Source organism: Ahaetulla prasina, chromosome 14 (assembly GCF_028640845.1).
Source record: "Ahaetulla prasina isolate Xishuangbanna chromosome 14, ASM2864084v1, whole genome shotgun sequence".
Lineage (NCBI taxonomy): Eukaryota > Metazoa > Chordata > Lepidosauria > Squamata > Colubridae > Ahaetulla > Ahaetulla prasina.
Genome location: NC_080552.1, coordinates 4710164 through 4734639, shown reverse-complemented (window position 1 = coordinate 4734639; position 24476 = coordinate 4710164). Strand labels below are relative to the sequence as shown.

Sequence of the window (24476 nt, the reverse complement as noted above, 5' to 3'; positions counted from 1 at the left end):
GAAGCCAGATTCACTTAACAACCATCTTCCTAACTTCTGGGACTTTTTTTTTTTTATTTCTTTTTGTCACAACAGTATACACAAACAATTGTCATAGATAAAACAACATATTTCGAAGAAAAATATATACATATATGTAAAAAAAAATGCATCAACTATATCAATTTGATATGATGAAGGGAACAGCAGCCTGGGGAATTTACAACAGCATATATGGTTCCTGAGGTTGCAATGGTTGAGAAATATTGCGCTGGAGGAATGGTGGCATGTCTAAGATGAGACGGGGTGGAAGACTCATAGATGGACAGTGGGCTGAGTTACTCACCGTGGAAAGGTCCTATTTTGCTTATGCAAATTGGATGGTGTAATGGTTGCCCTACGGCACTGTTTTCTCAACCTTGGCCACTTTATGATACGTGGACTTCAACTTCCAGAATTCCCCAGCCAGCTATGAGTTGAAGTCCATGTGTCTTCAAGTGGCCAAGGTTGAGAAACAGGGCCTCTATTGCATGATCTGTCTATGCAATGGGTAACATTCCCAAACTGTTTTTGGTGAAACTATGAATGGATTGTTGGTTTTTCCTTTCTCACAAGACACTTTGGGCAGCCCCTGTCTATCCATAAAATAGCTTTTATGATTAATTTATGATTTCGGGCAACTTCTCTTTAGCTGATTTTTATCCTTTTTCTCCATCTGGGTTAGAAGGCTGAAAATGAACTAGACCAGGGATCTCCAACCTTGGCTTAAAGCTTTGCTGGCTGGGGAATTCTGGGAGTTGAAGTCCACCAGGCTTAAAGTTGCCAAGGTTGGAGACCCTTGAACTAGACCACATGTGACCTGTTGAGTCATCCATCTGGAGATATTTCTAAATTGCCTTCAACCATGACGGGACTTCTTTAATGAAGTTCAACTGATTAGATAGAAAATTTTTAATATATGTTACTGATTTAGAGGCAGAGAAAGATGATGGGGGGGAGTGGTCTTTGTGAGTTCAGGACTACTCCTATATAAGAAAGAAACTGTCTATGTGATCACTGGGCAGTTTTAAGAAAGAGTTTTTGGACGATCTGATCTTTGATTAGTAATGAAGATACAAAGTTTTGATTGGTGAAATTTAAAAAAAAAACTTAATAGATTTATTAACGATGTTTTAGGGAATTAAATCTGGGGACTAGACTTCTTTTAAATATCTTTCAGAATAGGCTGAATTTGATTTTTTTATTAGATTTGTGCAATAAATAATTAAATTTAAGAAGAAGAAAATACATTGTATTAGATTACAATTTGGGTAATTTAATATGTTTTAAGATGTACCTGACCAATAATTTGTTCACAATGATCTTTTTTAATATGTTTTTAAAAAATAAAAATATTTTGCAAAAAAAAACAACCAACAATGACGGGGCTTCTAACGTCCTGTCTTGACTGGAAAAGTTGGGATACACTCAGAGATGGAACTGCCTTGAAATTAACCCGTATTGAACTGTTTAGCACGGTCAAACAACAGCACAGGAAATGTTTTATGACATTCTGTATTATGCCATAAAGTGTTTACAATAATGTTTATGTCATAAAATATTGTATGGCGTTTGCCAAATTCCAATTCCAACAGGGGTCATGAGTCCCAGATTTTGGGTGCATTCTGCAACTTAGCCCATCGGATTTAGCCTTCCAACCTTCCAAGGTCGATAAAATGAGGACCCAGGTTGTTTGGGGGGAATATGCTGGCTGGAGAAGGAAGTCCCTAAGAGTTAAAGTTGCCAAAGTTAGAGGCCTCTTGGACAATGATGAACTGGTCAAGGGGAGAGGGCCACAGAGAGGGGGAAATTATAACCTTTGCATGGAAATATTCAGATCTAACCTTTCTTTCGCTGCAACCACTTAACCTTAGTAAAAGTTCAGCCAAAGGGAGTCGAGGTTCTTTCTTTCCTAAGGATCTAAGCAGGGGCAGGCCTGACACCAGACCTGCTTGCTAGGGAATTCTGGAAGTCCACAAGTCTTCAAGTTGCCAAGGTTGGAGACTCCTGATGAAAAGCACTTGTTGTTGTTGTTGTTAGTTGCAAAGTCGTGTCGGACCCATCGCAACCCTATGGACAACTTTCTTCCAGGCCTTCCTGTCTACCATCCCCTGGAGACCATTTAAACTCATGCCTATTGCTTCCATCCAGCCACCTTGTTCTCTGCTGTCCCCTTCTTTTGCCCTCAATCTTTCCCAGCATTAGGTTCCTCTCTAGTGAGTCCTTCCTTCTCATTAGGTGGCCAAAGTATTTCAGTTTCATCTCCAGGACCTGGCCTTCTAAAGAGCAGTCAGGTTTGATCTCCTCTAGGACTGACCGGTTGGATTGCCTTGCAATCCAAGGGACTCGCAGGAGTCTTCTACAGCACCATAGTTCAAAGGCCTCAATTCTTTGGCGCTCAGCCTTTCTTATGGTCTAACTTTCACAGCAATACACTGCAACTGGGAAAACCATCGCCTTGACTATATGCACTTTTGTTGGCAGGGTGATGTCTGCTATGAAAAGCACTATGGGGCAGTAAATAAAGTTGAAGAGCTATTGCTATTGTTATTCAGAGGTGGATTCTCCTTGAAGCAAGTCCATCTTGAAGTACATACCACAGTCAAACATCAGCACTGGAAAAGTTTTATAACATTTTGTACTTTTTTATAAACCGCTTTAGGATAACTTTTGTCATAAAATGTTGCATCAAATTTGCCAAATTCCAATTCCAGAAGGGTTATGGGTCTCAGATTTTGGACGCATTCTGCAAGTTAGTCTATTTGAGGTACCTTGGTTCAAAAGTCATTACTCTATGATGCATCGTTTCGCCCAGTTAAGGGTTATGGGAACAATATTTAATAGTAAAAATTTAATAGTATGTCAATGGGCAGACTTGGGAGACTCGCCGATTCGTTCCATCCCTATTTCCCTATAAACCAAAAAGCTCCATCCTCTGTGGTTTACCTTTGGCAGCATGTGGCACTGTGGGCAAATCCCTGGCAAAGCCCAGGAGCTCTGGGAAATGTTGGCTAAGCGATTTGGCAAGAATATGCAGAAACGTGGATTTCCCATCGACGGTTTTCGTTGTGTTCAGCTAGAATAATGCCAAAAAAGGAAAACAACACTGATCAATGACAGGGTAATTCCAGTCTATAAAGTGCTTGTTGTTGGTTGGCTCAAAAACACGGTCCATCATTGCAGCAAAAGAAAAAAGTTCTCCAGAAAATGAACACGCTTGTTCGTAATTGTTGGGTTCTCACAACAAGACTAACCCAGCCACATTATTTTCATGGCACACCTAACTCAGTTGTTATCCTGGTCAGTTTTCACTGCTCCCAGTTGGGGCTCGTAAAGAGGCTTCTGTAATAGCAATCCTCAAAAGCTCTTGGCAAGGTTTGGGTGGGTGAGTCGCATGACACAGCTGTCCCAAGAGAGCTGGTGGAGCCTCCATATCATTGATGTGGTTTAAGCTCCTTAGATGAGGGGTCTCCAACCTTGGCAACTTTAAGCGTGGCGGACTTCAACTCCTAGAATTCCCCAGCCAACAAAGCTGGCTGGGGAATTCTGGGAGTTGAAGTCCTCCAGGCTTAAAGTTGCCAAGGTTGGAGACCCCTGACTTAGAGTCATTAGATTTACATATGGCTGCCCATCTCACCTACAGTAATTCTGAATACAGAGTAACAGAGTTGGAAGAGACCTTGGGAGTCTTCCAGTCCACCCCACTGCTCAAGCAGGAGACCCTATACAATTTGAGACAAGTGGCTGTCCAGTCTCTTCTTAAAAACCTCCAGTGATGGAGCACAAACAACTTCTGGAGGGAAACCATTCCACTGGTTAATTGTTCCCATGTCAGGAAATTTCTCTTTGGTTCTAGACTGCTTCTCTCCTTGATTAGTTTCCACCCATTGCTTCTTGTCCTGCATAAAGTGTTGTACCATTAAGTGTTAAATTTGTACCCTATGACTATCATTAAGTGTTGTAAGTGTTGTACCTTGATAAAGGTATCTTTTCTTTTATGTACACTGAGAGCATATGCACCAAGACAAATTCCTTGTGAGTCCAATCACACTTGGCCAATAAAAAATTCTGTTCTGTTCTATTCTATTCTATTCTATTCTGTTCTGTTCTGTTCTGTTCTGTTCTGTTCTATTCTTCTTGATTCCAATATTCTATTCCATTCCATATTTTCTTTATTCTGTTCTGTTCTGTTCTGTTCTGTTCTGTTCTGTTCTGTTCTGTTCTGTTCTATTCTATTCTATTCTATTCTATTCTGGTGCTTTGGAGAATAGCTTGACTCCCTCTTCTAGGTTGCTCCTCTCCTTCTCTCCTTCATTCTAGGTTCTCGGGTTTTAAAGCTGGCTGGATCCAGAGGCCAAACCGCAGTTTAGCAGACAGAAGAGATTGCCACTGTGCCGTTTTGGCATTAGGGACAACTTTTTAAATAACAAAAATTTATCTCTACTCCTAGACTCAACAATACATTGCTTTGATACTGGGAAGAACAGATTTCTCCATCAGGCTGAGTGAGAAGGCGTGCAGGGATCCAAGCCCCGATTGCCCCCCTCCCCGATTTTCCTGCCATAATGGCTACTACAGGAAGCAGCGAATGTGGTGCTTTCCAAGACAGCTGGACCCAATTTTCAAAAAGGGTCAGACACATGTCCAAGAGCAGGGGTCTCCAACCTTGGCAACTTTAAGCCTGGAGGACTTTGACTCCCAGGGGATTCTGGGAGTCGAAGTCCTCCAAGCTTAAAGTTGCCAAGGTTAGAGACCCCTGTCCAAGAGGACCCTTTGAGTGCAAATCTTCCTATAAGTCAGCGGTTCTCAACCTGTGGGTTGCAACCCCATTGGGGGTCAAATGACGATTTGCCAAGGATCGCCTAAGACCATCGGAAATATGGGAAGTATACTTGCGAGTTGAAGAATCGCGCTCCAATGGTTGACTCCAGAAGCCAGCTGCAGGCTCTTCAAATCGCTAGCCGAATTCGGCTTCAGGCGCGATGAATTAAAAAAGAGAGAAATCTTTGCTCTGATGTCTCCCTCTCAAGCCAGCTGCAATCACTCCCAATCGCTAGCCTAATCTGGCTTCAGTCGCTATAAACTTAATAGGGGAGGAGCCTCCGCTTTAATGCCTCCGTCCTCAAGGCAATCGCAAGCAGTTCAGATCGCTAGCCAATACGGCTTCAGGCGCGATAAATTCAAAACGAAAATAATTTTATGGTTGGGGTCGCCACATCGTGGGGAATTGTATTAAAGGGGTCACAGCACTATAAATGTTGAGAACCACTGCTATAAGTAGTTTGCCACTAATTGCCCCAAGAAGGAAGAAGCCTTTCTGAGGCAGAAACCTGGAAAATTAAAGCCTTCCTCACTCATTGACAAATCCCCTTTCCCCAAGTTGAAAAAAAAACCAAGGTTTTCTTCAAGCTGCTAAGAACATGTGTTCGGTTTCCGCAAACTATTTTGCAAACCCGTAGAGGAGGAACATTTTCTAGCTTTAATGTAAACCACACAGGCAGTAATTCAGCAATTCGGAAACAATTTGGAAAACGTGCTTTGGGCCTGTTGAGAGCCCAGCGCCTGCCTGGATCATTCATTAAAGTCACCTGGTTGTGTTTAGGCGGAAGGTGGCTGAAAAGAAGATGCAGGGGCTTGAAGAGCTGCATTCACATTTTGCGGTATTTTGAAGCTTCGAGATTAACTCAAGAAAGTCAAGGGAGCAGCCGTGACTCCCTCATCAAAGGTAGCATCTTGATGTTTTTCACAGGCACCCTCTGCTGGAGTCACCTCTGAATATTACGGGATGGTTGAATTTGTGCTAGTTTCCCAAGTTGGTTAGCAAGATGCCCAGATAGCAATTAAAGCTCTACAACAGGGGTATCAAACTCAAGGCCTGTGGGCTGGATCCATGTCGTGGGGTGCTTAGATCTGGCCCCCGGGACCGGCCTGGAAATAACAAAGGACCAGCCTGCAGTGCCTCTGCCAGCCAAAGTAGAGTGCGGGGGGGGGGCCTCATGCATCCCCCACAGACCCCATTTTCTGCCTCTACGGCCCCCTATAGCACTCTGCCAGCCAAAACAGGATGCAGGGGGGGCTCGTGTGTCCCCGCCCCATTTTCAGCCTGGACAATCTTCTATAGCACTCTGCCAGCCAAAACGGGGCATCGGCGGGGGGCTCGTGTGGCCCCCCACCCCATTTTCAGCCTGGACAGTCTCCTATAACACTCTGCCAGCCAAAACGGTTCATGGGGGTCGCGTGAGCCCCCCTTATGCCCCATTTTGGCTGGCAGAGGCATCGCTGGCCGGTCCTTTGTTATTTCCAGGCTGGCCCCAGGGGGCCAGGTCGAAGCACCCTGCGAGCCGGAGTTTGACACCCCTACAATAGGCCAATAAGGAGCGCCATGTATCTTGCACAGATATCTGTGTCTGGTCTAGGCATCAGAGGAATATAAATATTAATTAAAGGGGAGGAGGACTTGAGAGAAATTTAACCTGTTCGGTTCACCTCTTATGCAAAGACTTTGTTCCCTGGAGAAAGCCCTAAAAGGGGGGTGGGGGGAAAGGTGGAAGGAAAGAGAAAAAGAAAGAGGACAACCAGCAGCAGAAGAAATGGTCTGGGTCTGGGGTCTCCAACCTTGGCCACTTTAAGACTTGTGGACTTCAACTCCCAGAGTTCCTCAGCCAGCTTTGCTGGCTGAGGAATTCTGGGAGTTGAAGTCCACAAGTCTTAAAGTGGCCAAGGTTGGAGACCCCTGGTGTGGGTGACAACAGCGATGGGTTCAACCATTGAAGGACCTGAAGGAGAAGGTCTCACTCCTCATCTGGAGAAAAGGATGTGGTTGCTAAAGGCTTGTTGACACATGAATCAAACTTCCCTCTTTAACCCAAGCAGAGCATCCACCTAGCCAGGTTTGGAAGCCACTTACCTCTGTGAGGAAGTTGATTTTAAAGCTGGTTGTTTTGTTGGCTTGGGGTTGCCCATGGTTTAGGTAGTTGCCCATGGCCAGCACAAACTGCAAAGAGAGTATTTGGTGAATCACAGATGAGTGAAAACCATCCATTCATTACCTCTCTTCCCAATTCTGCCCTATCTCTTGATGCTGAATTAACAGGATTCAGACCTGGTTCACACAACAGGCAGAGATGTGGCAGGTAGAGACTTGCCCTACACAAGGCACACAAAGGATTTATGCCTGTCACAGAGCCTACCCAAAGCCTCAGTCGGAAGAGGCGATGTCTAGGCGGAACTTTACAAACTTAGAAACTAAGTAGCTGGAAACCCTGAGACAGCGGTGAAATCCAATTTTTTTTTTTACTACCGGTTCTGTGGGCGTGGCTCGGTGGGTGTGGTGTGGCTTTTTGGGCGTGGCAGGGAAGGATACTGCAAAATCTTCATTCCCACCCCACTCCAGGAGAAGGATATTGCAAAATCCCCATTCCCACCCCACTCCAGGGGGAAGGATATTGCAAAATCCCCATTCCCTCTGCACTCTAGGGGAAAGATATTGCAAAATCCCCATTCCTTCCCCAATCTGGGGCCACCCAGAGGAGGTGTTTGCCGGTTCTCTGAACTACTCAAAATTTCCACTACCGGTTCCCTGAACGGCTCAAAATTTCTGCTACCATTTCTCCAGAACCTGTTGAATTTCACCCCTGCCCTGAGATCATGTGTCCCAGAAAAACCGGAACTGTAAAGAGACTCCGTGGCCATCTAGTCTATCCTCTGCCTCTGTTGCTCACTCCAGACCATGCTGTGCCTTTCCTTTTTGCCCGGAGGTGCTGCACATTATGCAAAGAACAGAGGGAAATACTGTGAAGTTTCATAAAATCAGTCAATCATGACTTTCACAATCAAACTGTCAGAGTTTGCCAAGCCATAAACAACTCACCATACAAGCTACGTTTGCACAACATGCTGAAAAACAGGTGGCTAATATGAGGCTGAGCACATCCACACATCCCAGGTTGTGTTTTGTGAGGACAAGACTGCACAGCATTACCCTCCCTCAGCCTCAACCGTAGAAGGAGGCAGGGATAGTGAAGATACCATTAACGGATAAAAGAGATAATATAGGTAGTTTAGTCCTTGCCTTATAATCATTCATTTAGCAACGGTTGAAAATGACAACAGTGCTGAAAAAAACGGTCTTAAGATGGGCCCAGGGGTAAAATTCAGCAGGTTCTGACAGGTTCTGGAGAACCGGTAGCAGAAATTTTGAGCAGTTCGGAGAACCGGCAAATACCATCTCTGGCTGACCCCACAGTGGGGTGGGAATGGGGATTTTGCAATATCCTTCCCCTAGAGTGGGGTGGGAATGGGGATTTTGCAATATCCTTCCCCTGGAGTGGGGTGGGAATGGGGATTTTGCAATATCCTTCCCCTGGAGTGGGGTGGGGTGGGAATGGGGATTTTACAGTATCCTTCCCCTGGAGTGGGGTGAGAATGGAGATTTTGCAGTATCCTTCCCCTGGAGTGGGGTGGGAATGGAGATTTTGCAGTATATTTCCCCTGCCACGCCCACCAAGCCCACCAGGCCACGCCCACTGAACCGGTAGTAAAAAAAATTGAATTCCACCACTGGATTGGCCCTTACACATAAGACCATCACAACATCCCTGAAATCATGTGAGTAAGATTTGGGCACTTGGCATGTATTTCAACAGTTGCATCACCCCAGGGTCATGTGACCGTGCCACCTTCCCAGCCCACCTTCCAGCAAACACAGGCAATGGGAAGCTGGATTCACTTAACAACGGTGGCCAAAAAAAAGTGTATAAAACTCACACAAACTGCATCGCTACGGGAAAGCTGGCACAGCTTCCCCGGATATCTGCAGCTCTTACCCCTGGACACTGCCATCTTCACTGGGGATGCACTGAGTGACACTTAGGGAAGCAAACTGGTTTTTCTACGGTGGGGTGAAGGGTCCCAAGCCTTCCCCTCCCACTCTGTCCTTGACCACTGGGAGTGAAGCAGAGAGCATGGTCTCTGGAGACCAGCCCTCTGAGTCACTTCCTTGGATCGAGGCTGGCAGTGGGGGAGCCCCAGCACTGGCACAGCCCCCAGAGCCGAGGCGGCTTCTCTCCTCTCCCCACTCCCACCACTTCTGGTGAGGGCAGAGTCCTCGTTTGCTTTGTTCCCAAGGCAGAAGAGGGGTCAGCAGTGCAGGCAGCCCTTCTTAGTTTTGCCAAGGCAGCGTATTTTGAGGCTGTGATGTAGAACAACCATCGAGATGTTGTTGGGTGAACTCAGGCAGTTGCTCAAGTGAAGCGCTCTCAGCTCTCCAGATCAGAAGATGCTTGGAAGGCCTGGTGGATCATTCATAGAGGAGGTTCTGGGAGGAGGGGGCAGGGCCAGGGGTGAAATGCTCCCAGTTCGGACCGGATTGCGCGATCCGGTAGCAATGAGGGCAGGTAGTTCGGAGAACCGGTAGCAAAAATCCCTGGCCACCCCACCACCCACACCTCGCTGTTCCTCTTCTCTGTCCCTGAAGCTCTCGGTGGTGATATAGCTGCAAATGGCCTTAAATGACTGCTGCGGAGCTTCAAAGGGCCGCACTACAGCTGATCAGTGCTTAGGAGGCTAGTAGACCAGTGCCTCTATTTTTAAAGAAGATAGACCAGTGTGCTCCCAAAAAAAGGCAATTAGTAGACCAGTGGCTCTATTTTTAAAGAAGGTAGACCAGTGTGCTCCCAAAAAATGGCAATTAGTAGACCGGTGCCTCTATTTTTAAAGAAGATAGACCAGTGTGCTCCCAAAAAATGGCAATTAGTAGACCGGTGCCTCTATTTTTAAAGAAGATAGACCAGTGTGCTCCCAAAAAATGGCAATTAGTAGACCGATGCCTCTATTTTTAAAGACGGTAGACCGGTGCACTCCTAAGTTTTGTATACATTATTATTTCTTATTATATATTATTATTGGCCATGCCCATTTAGTCACCTGACCACCAAGCCACGCCCACCAATTAAGCCACGCCCACAGAACCGGTAGGGAAAATTTTTAGATTTCACCCCTGGGCAGGGCACAATGTCCCTCTGCATCCAGGAGGCCCCAGGGTAGGTTCTCCCCCTGCTCATTCCATAGCAAGCCTCCAGACAACGCCATCACTCTCTGGGAATCCTCAGAATCCGGTCCAACTTCAGGAGGCACTGGAGAAAGACCACATCAGGAGCCCCTGCGCTCAGTCCACCACTAGAGAGCCCGGGCGGCTTCCAGGCCATGCACGTGAACTGAGTCAGAGGAGCTCATGCCTGCTGAACTGATGAGGACAGAGAGCTCCAGGGCTGGCCAAGCAGCACGTCTCCCACCCTAACCCGGAGTTAATTGATAGCCAGCAAAGGAGGTTAACCAGGTGTCCTTTATGGCATTTTGAGTGGGTGCAAGGTGCCATTTAGAGCGGGTGCCGCTGCTTGTTTTGCTCCTCGGGTCCAACTCCTGTTGCTGTTTAGTGCATGTCCTGAAGCTCCAAGGTGGCTTCTCTTCAAAGGAAGACAGCTTTGGGGGGAGGGGGGGTTGCAGTCAATCAAAATAGAGCTGGAAGGGACCTTGGAGGTCTTCTAGTCAAACCCCCCTGCTCAAGCAGGAATACCTCATTTCAGATAAATGTCTAGACCAGGGGTCCCCAATCTTGGCAACTTTAAGCATGGTGGACTTCAACTTTAATTAATCTTTATTAATTTTAAAGGGTTGATCGTATTTTAATATTCGGCCAAATTGAATAAGTTTTTTAATGTTTGTTTTTAATATTGTATGTGTTGTTGTTGTATTTTATTCTGGCTGTAAACCGCCCTGAGTCCTTCGGGAGAAGGGCGGTATACAAATTAAAATATTATTATTATTATTATTATTATTATTATTATTATTATTATTATTATTATTATTATTATTATTATTATTATTATTATTACTTATTATTAACTCCCAGAACTCCCAGGCCAGCTTTGCTGGCTGGGGTATTCTGGGAGTTGAAGTCCTCCAGGCTTAAAGTTGCCAAGGTTGGAGACCCTGGTCTAGACTCTTCTTAAAAACCTCCAGTGATGGAAGCACCCACAACTTCTGAAGGCCAGCTGTTCCCCTGGTTAATTGTCCTCACCGTTAGGAAGTTTCTCCTTAATTCCAGGTTGGTTCTCTCCTTGATTAGTTTCCATCCATTGTTTCTTGCCTTGCCTTCAGGTGCTTTGAAAAATATATCGGTACCACCACCCCTCTTCTTTGTGGTAGCCTCTCAAATACTGGAAGGCTGCTATCATGTCACCCCTAGTCCTTCTTTTCTCTAGACTAGCTGTATCCAAATCCTGCAACCGTTCTTCGTATGTTCTAGTCCCCAGGCCTTTAATCATCCTGGTTGCTCTTCTCTGCATTTCTTCCAAAGTCTCAACATCTTTTTTGGAATGTGGTGATCAAAACTGCAGGCAGTATTCTAGGTGCGACCTTACTTTATAAAGGGGTACTAACACTTTACGTGATTTTGATTCTATACGGGATGGGCTGCTGGGGGTTCGGGAGAATCTGTAGCTAAGATTCTGTGCAGTTCGGAGAACCCCCAAATCCCACCCCTGGCTGGCCCTGCCCCACCCACCTCATCCCTCCCAGGAGTCTCCACACAGCCAGTTTTGGATGCAGGTAAGCTCAGGGTGTGCACAGAAGGTCGGGGAGGGCAAAAAACAGGTCTACTGGAGAGCCTCCAGAGCCTGGGGAGGCCATTTTCGCCCTCCCGGAGGCTCGACAAAAGCTTCCAAAACCTGTGGAGGGCAAAAATGCATCCGTCACCCCCCACCGTGGTGCAAAACGCTGACTAGGCCAAGTCCACCATGGCCATGTCCACCCAGGAACCAGGCAGAGAACTGCTTGCTAAAACTTTTGAAGCCCACCCCTGATTCCATGCCTCTGTTTATACAACCAGGGATTGTATAAAGCAAGGGTCTCCAACTTTGGTCCCTTTAAGACTTGTGGACTTCAACTCCCAGAGTCCCTCAGGCAGCTGGCTGAGGGACTCTGGGAGTTGAAGTCCACAAGTCTTAAAGGGACCAAGGTTGGATACCCCGGTATAAAGGAAGGCAATAGTTCAGGAGAGGAGAAGCGGAAGCCCCATTCTGCTTTTGACTCCGAATGGCCTTTGCAAGCCATTTGGCTCTCTGGGGTTGCTTGGTTTATCCTGCATGTTAGAGTGGGGAGACGGGCAGAGCTCAATCCCCACAAATCAGGGTAGCAGCAGAGCCAATCTACTCTTTTACTTTGTAAGAAGCATCTCTGGATGCTGCAGGGATTGCCCTATACGCAGGACTAAAATACAGGACCCATAACCGTAGTGAGTGCGGGCAGGGTTAAACCAAGACCATTGGAAACCCCCAGCCACCTTCCAGAATTCTAGCCTTCCACGCTCCCCTCCTTGTGGGGAAGAGCCAAGCTCTCCAACTAAGCAATCCTTCAGTATCCCCTCCATTGCCATGCAAAGCACCTTTGCAGGAGACAACAGGGCTGAGCTGGAGGGTGCCTGGCCCCCAGCTGACACCTTTCCAAACAGCATGGCCTTTGCTGGTAGAAGACCAAAAGTATAGAGGGGCCTTCCTGAAGAGGACTCTGTTAGAACAAACCTCTCTTCACTTCCTTCTAGGAAAACCAGAAGTTTTAGATATCAAAAAAAAAGTGAAAGGAACACTAAGAAAACACAAAGACCCACAGAGAATAGCAGCATCTTGAAGAGAGAGAGGGAGGGAAGGGGAGAGAGAGAGGGAGGGAGGAAGAGAGAGAGAGATGGAGAGAGAGAGGAAGTGGGAGAGAGGAAGGGAGGGACAGAGAAAGGGGGGAAGAGGGAGAGGGAGAGAGGGAGTGAGGGAGAGAAGGTGGGAGGGAGAGAGAGAGGGAGGGAGGGAGGGAGGGACAGAGGGAGAGAAGGTGGGAGGGAGAGAGGGAGGAGAGGGAGAAGGTTAAATAAGTTTTTTAAATTGTATTTTAATTGTATTTTGTATTGTTTGTTTTATTTTGCCTGAGTCCTTCTCCCTGAGTCCTTCGGGAGAAGGGCGGTATAAAAATCAAATAAATAAAATAAATAAATAAATAAGGAGAGAAAAATGGAGGGAGGGAGAGAGGGAGGAGGGACAGAGAGAGAGGGAGGAGAGAAGGAGAGAGGGAGAGAGAGGGAGAGAGAAGGAGGGAGGGGGGCAGAGAAAGAGGGAGGGAGGGAGGGAGAGAGAGAGTGAAATTGAAGAAGAGGCAGCCAATGAGATTCTTTGCACTCTGAAAATCTGGGAAGTAGAAGGAAACGGTGGCCCTCTGGTGGCCGCTACTAGCAACAGGAATGTTATTTGACCGACCTCCAAGATTTTGGCCAGTTTCTTGCTATTCTTCAGTTCCAGGGAAGCACTGTAGATGCACTCATAGCTGGCCGTAATCTCCTCCACCTTCTCCTGCAGGGTTGCCTTGAAGTGAAGGCTGCACAGGCGGGTTTTATATTCAGGCACCAAAAGCATCTGGAAGAGAAGGAAAAAGAAGGTCGATGGGAGATTCTCCGTCCTCCAGGTCCTGGTTGTCCCAAAGGTGCTTTTTTCAGGAGGCAACTGGCCTTTCTTGGTTTTTGTCTTTTGAAGACGTTTCACTTCTCATCCAAGAAGCTTCTTCAGCTCTGACTGTATGGTGAGGAACGGAAGGGTTTATATCCCTTGCAGCCAGCTGGTCACTTGCATCCTTTTAGAGCAGGGGTCTGCAACCTCGGCAACTTTAAGCCTGGAGGACTTCAACTCCCAGAATCCCCCAGCCAGCAAAGCTGGGAGTTGAAGTCCTCCAGGCTTAAAGTTGCCAAGGTTGGAGACCCGTTTTAGAAGGTCGTTGAGGCCACTTGGAGGTTTATCTGTGTCCTCAGAATCACCTGAGTTAGTGCTCCTGGTTCCTGTAGTCTGTAGTTTTTCCATGTCAACCATTTCCATGGGGCCTCTGGTGGCTCAGACTGCTAAGACAGCAGCTGCTTGCAATTACTGCAGGTTCAAGTCCCACCAGGCCCAAGGTTGACTCAGCCTTCCATCCTTTATAAGGTAGGTAAAATGAGGACCCAGATTGTTGGGGGCAATTAAGTTGACTTTGTATATAATATACAAATAGATGAAGACTATTGCTTGACATAGGATAAGCCGCCCTGAGTCTTTGGAGAAGGGCAGGATATAAATGCAAATCAAAATTAAAAAAAAATAACCTGGATGACTGAGAATCCCTACAGACTTTTAGCAATACAATTGGGATGAAGACCCTTGGAATGGTGTCGGAGTAGGAATGGATTTGCAAAGGAAAAATTGCAGACTACAAGAACCAGGAGCACTAACTCAGGTGACCCTGAGGACACAGATAAACCTCCAAGAACCCTGACACGTGCATCTTGTCCAAAACTGCCTGGGCCACAATTGCCAGAGCCCCACATTTGTCTAGGTTTATCCTTGGGACGTGGTGGCTCAGGGGCTAGGACGCTGAGCTTGTCGAGCGAAAGGTCAGCAGTTCAGCAGTTCGAATCCCTAGTGCTGCCGTGTAACGGGGTGAGCTCCCGTGACTTGTCCCAGCTTCTGCCAACCTAGCAGTTCGAAAGCACGTAAAAAACCGCAAGCAGAAAAAATAGGGATCATCTTCGGTGGGAAGGTAACAGCGTTCCGTGTGCCTTTGGCGTTGAGTCATGCCGGCCACATGACCATGGAGACGTCTTCGGACAGCGCTGGCTCTTCGGCTTTGAAACGGAGATGAGCATCGCCCCCTAGAGTCGGGAACGACTAGCACGTATGTGCGAGGGGAACCTTTACCTTCACCTTTATCCTTGGGTTGGGGAGGGGTTACTCCAACACCAATCACCTTAAAGAGGCACTGATAATGCACCCATCCTCAGATTTTTCAGGGGCTGCTAAACACTTTCATGTCACCCCCCCCGACCCCCAACTTGACCGGTCTCGCCTTCCCCCCCACAAACAGACTTTGCCGGCACCTCACTCAGACTCACCTGCAGGACAAACTGGTCCGGCTCGCTCAGCTTGCTGGGGTCTCCCTGGTAGCTGTGGAAATGCTGCACCTCCTTGGCGTCAGGCGCGAAGAGCAGCAGCTGCTTGATGTGGGAGGCCTCCAGGCGGTCGCTCTCCATGCTCAGGAGGATCCGGCGCAGCTCGATGTGCGAGAGCTTGAGGTGCGCAATCAAGATGGCTGGCCGGAGGTGGAGAAAGCATCAGCCAGGACACCAGGTGGACTTTGCTGAAGCGGCTTTGGTTTCTTGGCCAGGACTGGCCAAGACCACAAGGATACAAACCGCCCCACCCCCAATCCAGCAGGGCAGCACAAGGTCTTGACTGTCCTGTCATCCCCACCCCCACCCCAGTGACATTCCAGCGAGGGTGGTGGCACTTTCTGTCACAGACCTGTTTATTCTTTAATTTTATCATCAAAATACAGAAGAAAATAATTCCTTCTACAGAAGAATTATTGAGTCTGTCATTTGCACCTCTATAATTGTCTGGTTCGGTTCTGCAACCCAACAAGAAAGACACAGACTTCAGAGGATAATTAGAACTGCAGAAAAAATAATTGCTACCAACTTGCCTTCCATTGAGGACCTGTATACTGCACGAATCAAGAAGAGGGTCGTGAAAATATTTACTGATCCCTCACATCCTGGACATAAACTGTTTCAACTCCTACCCTCAAAACGATGCTACAGAGCACTGCACAACAGAACAACTAGACACAAGGACAGTTTTTTCCCGAATGCCATCATTCTGCTGAACAAATAATTCCCTCAACACTGTCAAATAATTTACTAAATCTGCACTACTATTAATCTTCTCATCATTCGCATCACTCATCTCCTTCCACTTATGACTGTATGACTAACTTTGTTGCTTGTATCCTTATGATTTATATTCATATTGATGGTTTCCTGATTGCTTATTTGTACCCTATGACTATCATTAAGTGTTGTACCTTATGATTCTTGTATCTTATGATTCTTGATGAACGTATCTTTTCTTTTATGTACACCGAGAGCATCTGCACCAAGACAAATTCCTTGTGTGTCCAATCACACTTGGCCAATAAAAAATTCTATTCTCTATTCTAGTCTCTAAAAGTTTTCCAGAAACGACTGGAGGGCCATTGGTCCAGAGTGGCATGCAGATTCCTGTACTGGGCAGAAGGTAGGTCTAGAAGACCTCCAAGGGCCCTTCCAACCCTCTGGCTGATATCTCACCTTTCCTCCAGGAGTATGGGCTGGTGTGGGTAACTGCAGGATGTAGTTAGAAAGATCGAGACGGTGGCAGCAATGGGGCAATCCAAGCACCCCATTTTTTTTTTTTATGTGCAGCTCATCTCCGTGATCTGTTGGACCACACCTGGGAATGCCCCCAGCTTGGGCAAAATTTCCATCTACCTGTCCATTGCCCTGAGGTTTTCTCCGCACCCTCCTGGCCCGCCAGCTGTTACTCACCTGTGTTGTAGGCCTTTTTGTGGGACAGAATCTCAACCAGGTGCTTTTTTTTAAGTGGCTCCGGCAAGGGGCTCGGCTCTGGAAGAGAAACTGAAAGATTTAATGTGAGATAAGGAGAGGGTTCAAGAGGCCTTGGGAAGGAGAAAAATGAAGGTGAAGGACTGACATGACATGCGTTGGGTATCCTGGAAGTTCCTGGCGGGCACCCACAGCATCCCAGGACAAGATGGAATCTCCAAGTCAAAGGCATGAGATGCTCACAACATCTCAGACCCAGCCAGCATCAGCAACCCCTAATTCCCCATTGCGTCTTGGAGGGAAGACTCCTCATCTTCATTCCTCACAGCCTGACCCTCTTCACTTGGCTTCCCCAACTGACCCACCAAGAATGTCACCTCTGCCTTCTGCCCAACGTCCCTCTGGCTTGACCAACCCCAGTCCGAGGCTCAAAAGGAAGCTCAACAGGCACAATTATCTGCCTCCAAGCTTAGAGGTAGTCTACTTTTGAAAACCAGTCCTGGACGGCAATGGGAGGATGGTTGTAGGCTTTGTGGGCTTCCAAGACCTTTAAGGGGGAGCTCGAGCACCGCTGGCTGAGGGGTATCCTTAAATTTGTGAGTCATGAACTTCCCAACAGCCATAGGGAAGTCCCTTTTGGCTTCAGGTTGCCTCTTCATATGGGAATAATGATTACAGCCAAATATATTTTATTCATTGATTAATTAGAGAACCAGTTTAGTGGAGTGGTTACAAGGCACTCAGTCCCAAACCACTCCTGAAAAAACTTTGACAAAGAAACTGAAGGGGCCAGTCCAGGCAGACACCAGGAGTCAAAAATTGATTTGAAGGTCCAAATAAGAAGTCAGTGAATTCCTGGAGCTCAAGGCATTCTATATTCTACCAGGAGTGAAATGCTCCCGGTTCGGACTGAATCACCCGATCCGATAGCAATGGCAGCAGGTGGTTCAGAGAACCAGTAGCAAAAATCCCTGCCCTCCCCATGCCCAGCTGAACCGCACGATCATCAGAGGTGTTTTTTTTTACTTTTAAAAGCATTTTTTCTTCAGCCGAAAAGATGCTTTTAAAAGTAAAAAAAAAAGTCTCTGATGATCGCACGGCTCAGCTGGGATCATCAGAGGCTTTTAAAACCTCTTCGTCTGAAGAGGTTGTAGAAAAAATTCTTTTAAAAGGCTTCTCTGATGATCCCAGTAGAGTTGCCTGATTGTCAGAGGCTTTTTTTTCTTTTAAAGGCAAAAAATAATGATTTTAAAAGAAAAGCCTCTGACGATCAGGCAACTCAGCTGGGATCGTCAGAGGAGCCTTTTAAAAGCATTTTTTTAAAATGCTTTTAAAAGTTAAAAAAAAAAAAAGGTGGCCATGCCCACCCAGTCACATTACCCCCCACCAAGCCACTCCCACAGAACCGGTAGTAACAAATTTTATATTTCACCCCTGCATTCTACCCACATTTTTCTTCAAACAGCCATCCTGTCAGGTAGGTTTCAGGTGGGGGGGGGGGAAAGCACGACTGGCCAACATGACTCCATCAGCTTCTCTGGCCACAGGTGAGTTTGAACCTGGGCCGCCTACATCTTCAACTAACCCCGTAACTTGCAAGACGTTGTAAGGGTCACTGCCATGAAGGACATCCCATTCGCTGAACGACAAAAAGGGGCTCTCCAAAACCTCCCCTCATCAGCCTCTGAGTTATCACTCCAGCGACATCCAGGATGGCCAGAGCAAAGACTGGGCATTATGGGGGCTGAAGTTTTTAATCGTATCTGGAGAGCCCGGATGGCCTCACAGAAGAACGGAGGGAGAGAAGGAGGACTTCAGAATCCACCTGCTTTGCGTGCTTTGCAAATGTGTGGATGGCTCCCCCCTCCTCCCTCCTCCCTCCCCCCTGGGAGCATTGGAGTAAAAGGCTTGGCAATTTGCCTGCCCGCCCACTCTCTGCCCAGCTGTGACCCACATACCAGCGTTGGCCTAGTTTTGAAGAGCAGTGGGGTAGAAGCAAGCAAGCATGAGATAGAAAAGCTCCAACAGAAAGCCAAGAGCACCCCAGGAGCAGCTGGGAAGCAGAGCGATGCTTCCCCATGTCAGCAAGCAAAGAGACTTGTGGGGAAGTGTCTGGGGCAGCACAGAAGCCCCACAGAGAGAAACAAGCCCACCATGTGCGCAGACCCTACCCCAAGCCACGTAAGATGGGTCTGTGGCACCACCAAATGCCCCAGGTGAGCTGCTTCTCTTGCCAATCACTAAAGCAAGCCCCCTTTCCAAAATCCCCTGCTGGGCAGAGACCCCACACACTCACTCGCTGGTTTCTGGGTTCCAAAATGCAGCTCGAGGTCCAGGTACTTGACCATGTCGCTTAGCTTGTCATAGTCCGAATCCTCCCCGAGCTAGGCCAGGAAGGAAGAAAGAGGCGGTCACACTAAGAGCCAAATTGACCCTTGGCTCATCTAAGGGCCCTGGGACCAGGGGTGAAATGCTCCTGGTTCGGACCGGATCGCCCAATCCAGTAGAGATGGAGGCGGTGGTTCAGAGAACCGGTAGCAAAAATTCCTGCCCCCCACCATGCCCAGCTGAGCCACACTCGTCAGAGCCTTTTTTTTTTTACTTTTAAAAGCATTTTTTCTTTGGCCAAAAAAATGCTTTTAAAAGTAAAAAAAAAAGCCTCTGATAATCGCATGGCTCAGCTGGGATCGTCAGAACCCTTTAAAAGCATTTTTTCTACAACCTCTTCAGCCAAAGAGGTTGTAGAAAAAAATGCTTTTAAAAGGCTCCTCTGGCGATCCCAGCTGAGTTGCCTGATCATCAGAGGCTTTGAAAAGTATTTTTTTTGCAACCTCTTTGGCCAAAAAAAATGCTTTTAAAAGTTAAAGTTTTAAAAGTTTTTTTAAAAAGGTTGGCCACGCCCAAGCCACACCCACAGAACTGGTAGTAACAAATTTTACATTTCACCCCTGGCTGATGCCCACTCAGCCCAACTGCCGACTGCCCAGCACTTTGCACTAAATCCCCTGCCTGGCCCCCACCAAGCGAAGGTTGGCACCAAGGCCACAAAGGAACCTGGAGGAGGAGTTACTGACAAGCCCACCTGCCTCTCCCCGAACAGCCAGGCATGCAGCCGAACTGACCAGTTCTGTTTGGGGCCCAAATATTGCTTATTTATCTCTCACTCTCCCCTCCCTCCGCCCCAAGCAACAAGAAGACAATCTGCAGAAAGGGTGGGGCATCTCTTTGCCCAAACGGCTTTATAATCAAGACCTCTGGGCTTCACACTGCCCCAAATATACTTTGTGTGCCTTTTCTGTCACCACAGAAATATATACGGAAAGAAGAAGGAAAGCTTAGCACAGTGTTCGAAATCATGTCGTTAACCCGCATAGGTTGTGGCAAGATGTAAACACGCTTCAGGCTTTTTCATCAGTCTGAATGGAGAGCTCAGAGGATTTCTAGAACAGTAACAGAGTTGGAAGGGACCTTGAAGGTCATCTAGTCCAGGGGTCTCCAACCTTGGCAGCTTTAAGACTTGTGGACTTCAACTCCCAGAATTGTGGGCAAGACAAGAGGCAAGAGAAGCTCCTTAGAGCAGGGGTCTCCAACCTTGGCAACTTTAAGATGTGTGGACTCCAACTCCCAGAGTTCCTCAACCAGCTTTGCTGGCTGAGGAATTCTGGGAGTTGAAGTCCACATGTCTTAAAGTTGCCACGGTTGGAGACCCCTGATCTAGTCCAACCCCCTGCTCATGCAGGAGATCTGCGCTAGGGATTCAAACCATCGAACTGCCGATCTTTTCTGATCGACAAGTTCAGTGTCTTGGCCACTGAGCCACCTAGTCTGGATTTCAACAAAGCAGGGCCCAGGGTGGGAGGAGACGGGGTCACCATGAGGTCAGGCAGGAAAGACCAAGTCCACACATGAAGGTTCAATTAAGCTGATTTATTGCCTATGCACAGGAATCTTCTCAGCTAATGGTTAGCGCTCGGTTGGAGTTAGAGAATGGTTAGCGCTCGGTTGGAGTCAACAGCACTCGAGGGGGATTGACTTAGTTTGCTTTTGGCTATGTAGAGATTCTAGGCTGATTGCTCTTTTCACTCCGCCTCCCATCCGGTCCTGCCATTCCTTCTCCTAGACATGTACCTGCATTGGGGCTCTGATCCTACCTGACCCCAGATGGTGCCTTCCGAGTTCTCCACCTGCTCCCAGCGCAGCCGCTTAACACTCATGTGGTTGGAGCTGGACTCACTCCTGCGGTGAACACTTCCTTGTAGCATTGGAGGGGGCACACAGGGCATTGGGGGAGGGAGGGGAGGGGGAGGAGGGGGAGGCGGTAGGGTGAGCTGAGCTGTGGGATGGGGGCCGGAGGGACCGCTCTGGGATGCCTCCATGGCCCTGGGCTCTTCCTGGGGGTCACGGAACTGCGGAGGTCTTGGGGGTGGGCTGATTGGAGGTGGGGGGAGATGGTCTGACAAGATGGAGTAGGTCAGGGAGCTCCCTTCGCTGCTGCTCAAGCCGTCGCTGGCACTGCTGCGGTCATTGGCCATGTAGCTGCCCTGGTCATCGTGGAAACTCATCTGGGGAGAGAAGGGCAGGAATGGGCAGGTAAGGCACAGAGCAACCCAACTTCACAAGCACATTGCATCATTTGGACAGGTGTGGAGGGAGCACCTGCCTCCAGGAAAAGGAGACAAAGATATACAATAAACAAATGCCAACCCCCCATCTTCACCCTCAGAAAGGATGGTGATTTTCAGAGTGGTTGGTCTGTGGTGTTCCTTGCCCACACATGGGCTGGTTTGCACCCCACATCACAAATAGGTTGGCTGTTGTGTCTGCGCCCCCCGAGCTGGGCCCCCTGCCAGAAAGTGACTTGGAAAGTGAGGGGGAAGGGCCATCAGGACTTACCTCGGGAGCACCGGCTTCCCTGGCTCAGCTCCAGGAGCCAGAGGCAGGCCAGGTGGAGGAGATAATGAGGCCTCCGTCCCCTGACTCTTCCCCCCTCCAGGCTATGCCTCCAGACCCAGCTGATGGCAATCAGGCCTGGCTGGACCCTAGGTTTCATAGGCAGGAGAGGCGGAAACAACAGCAGGGGTGGGGCAGGCCTAGGAAGTGCTGAGTCATGGAGCCACACCCCACAGGATATAAAGGCAGCAAGAGCTGCTGTTCCTCTTCGTAGCAGGCAAATCAACTACTTAACTAGAGCTGAAGTACTGTTTGTTGACTCATCGGCATCAAGGGAGATAACAGAGACACATGGCAGATGCTCGCTAGTTTGCTACCAGAGCTGATAGTGCCGGCTAATTAAGTCATCGCTTGGACTGAGGCGAGGGGGATTGAACATTGGCTGCTTCGTGGTTGGGGTTGCAACGGGAAGCCAGTCACGATCAGCATATGGTTAGACCTTAGCATGCGGTTCATTTTAAGCCACCAAAGGTTTTATTGGTCAAACGGAGTCCACTGGGGAGGAGGAAGGTGATTCTTAGGCTACCCCTGGCAAATTGGCATCCAGTGGGCACATTAAGATGGCTAGGACAGGGGCCTGCAAACTTGGCTCTTTTAAGACTTGTGGACATCAACTCCCAGAGTTCCTCAGCTTTGCTGGCTGAGGAACTCTGGGAGTTGAAGTCCACAAGTCTTAAAAGAGCCAAGTTTGCAGATTCTGGGCTAGGAGAAGGCATCTTCCTCCCTGGCTCTCCATGCGTCTGCCCCAGGAGGTGGAATGGGAAAACTTATCACGGCCAACTCGCCATGGCCAATTTTCCATGGCTAACTCCATGGCTAACTCACCACAGCCATGGCTAATTTGCCAAAGGACAACTCAACAAGGCCAACTCGCTGCGGAACAATTCAACAATTTAATTATTTAAAATTATTCTAGTTTCCGTCATTCACATTTCATTTGGTTCTTCCTTTGGCATCTTTCTTTAATGATGATATGCAACCATTTCTTCAGTATTAGTGTAACTCTTGTTCCATGGGCAAATTGTCCCGGGCGAGTTGGCCATGGTGAGTTGGCCATTGTTGTGTCTTGCCCGCCCTCAGAGCAGCCGGGGCCTTCTTATCTGCTCCCGAACACTGAGGAATGTATGCCTCCCGGCCCAAGTCCTGGCTCCATGCCCACACAAACTGCAGAAGAAGGAGCATCTCCCGGCCCCAGCCCTGACTCCATGCCCAGGCAAACGGAGCAGCTAGACCCCTCCCCCTCCTCCACAGCATGTGAGCCTGAGGAGGGTTTATTCCCAACAGCTGCTGATTGGTGTGACCCTCGCATCAGAAGGCTGGATAGGCGGAGGCAACAGAAGGAAGGGAGAGGCAGGCCTTAATGAGTGCTGAGTCATGGAGCCACACCCCATGGCCTATATAAAGGATCTGCTTTCTGGCAGTCTCTGAGTCAGGCAAAAGTCGAACTTATCTTGCTGAAGTCACTTACTGGTCTCCTGCCTGCTCTGAGGACTTTGCTAGGACTTTGGGCAGAGCTGCAGAGGCACGCCTGATTCGGATTTCCCTGACCCGGCCGTCAGCGGAGGAGTGGGACACGATAGCCATGATGAGTTGGCTATGGTGAGTTGGCTGTGGCGAGTTGACCGTGGCAATTTGTCCTAGACCCCAGAGATGTCTACCTGGCAGAGGTTTTCCTGTCTTCTGAAGTCCTTTGAGATACCTGCTTAATTCCTCCTGGGGTTTCCACAGCCTGAGGTCAGAAAGTCGAAATGGTGACTACAATGGTATCTTTAAAGCTCTGCTTGCTTTTTATGTGTACTTGAGGCTTCAGTCATAGTTGTGGCCGCCATCTTGACTTTTTGACCTCATCTTGTTCACACCTCTGATTTACCCTGGAGAGGAGCTGCTGTTTTCCCAGGTAGAACACCCAGCATCTTCTTCTGGCCTCCAGAACGGAAGGACCAAAATCAAGGTGGGGTTGGTTTATTTTTTTGTATTATTGGAAGCTGAAGGGGTCCAAAAAAGTCTGTAGATGCTTAAGACCCCCCACTTCAGGTTTGCAAAATTCCTTTTTGAATTAGGTCCAAGTCCCTTCCACATTCAAAGTGTGACAACCCAACACCTAAGATGCTAAATTTATACTCTGCTTCTTTAGAGCAGGGGCCTCCAACCTTGGCAACCTCAAGACTTGTGGACTTCAACTCCCAGAAGTCCCCAAGTCTTAAAATTGTCTTAAAATTGCCAAGGTTGGCGATCCCTGTTTTAGAGGAGGATCATTTTGGCCTGCAGAAGCCTCTTGTATTTTAATTTTCTTTCCATCTGTTAATCACAGAGTCTTTCGAGTGCGCTTTATGTTTCAGTAAACAAAATAAAGACCCATTTGGCTTTCCCACCAAGCCTGTTGTTTTTCTCTTCCTTTTGATGTTTACTAGCACACAGATGGCTCCAAACAGTCAAACTGAAAAGTTGTTACAACCGGTCCCATAAATATGTTGCCGTAAGAAGGATCCTGACAAAAAGCGTCTGCATAAAAACTGATTTGCTTCTCATATACATATACAGAATAACAAGAGTTGGAAGAGACCTTAGAGGTCTTCTAGTCCCTTCGTCTACCCAAGCAGGAGACTCTACTACACCATGCCGGACAAATAGCTGTCCAGACATAGAACACAGAACATAGAATAATAGAGTTTACAACCTTGTAATTCTTCTACTCCACCCCCCCCTGCTCATGCAGAAGACCCACTACCATTTCAGACAAATGGCTGTTCAGTCTCTTCTTCAAAGCCTCCAGTGATGGAGCACCCACGACTTCAGAAGGCAAGCTATTCCACTGGTTAATTGTTCTCACTGTAAAGGAAATTTCTCCTTAATTCCAGGCTGCTTCTCTCCTTGGTTAGTTTCCAACCATTGTTTTTCATCTCGCCTTTTCTTGCTTTGCAAAATAGTTTCTCACACACACACACACACACACACACACACACACACACACACACACACACACACACACACACACACACACACCATCTTTTGTCATTTGTCAAACGACGGAGGGATTCCAGCCAAGTTCTCTTGCCTGGCT

At 47.8% G+C, this 24476-nt stretch overlaps 1 protein-coding gene across 1 annotated transcript in view; it reads right to left on the bottom strand.

Moving 5' to 3' along the window:
- GRID2IP (Grid2 interacting protein) overlaps window positions 1–24476 on the bottom strand; it is a 139777-nt gene that overhangs the window by 11687 nt on the left and 103614 nt on the right. Inside the window, exons 13-19 of the mRNA XM_058157223.1 lie at window positions 20617–21027; window positions 18762–18849; window positions 16448–16525; window positions 14975–15171; window positions 13317–13472; window positions 6926–7012; window positions 2965–3094 (exon numbers count right to left, since the gene is read on the bottom strand). Coding sequence (XP_058013206.1) covers window positions 2965–3094; window positions 6926–7012; window positions 13317–13472; window positions 14975–15171; window positions 16448–16525; window positions 18762–18849; window positions 20617–21027 — 1147 coding nt within the window. The remainder of the gene's footprint in view (window positions 1–2964; window positions 3095–6925; window positions 7013–13316; window positions 13473–14974; window positions 15172–16447; window positions 16526–18761; window positions 18850–20616; window positions 21028–24476) is intronic.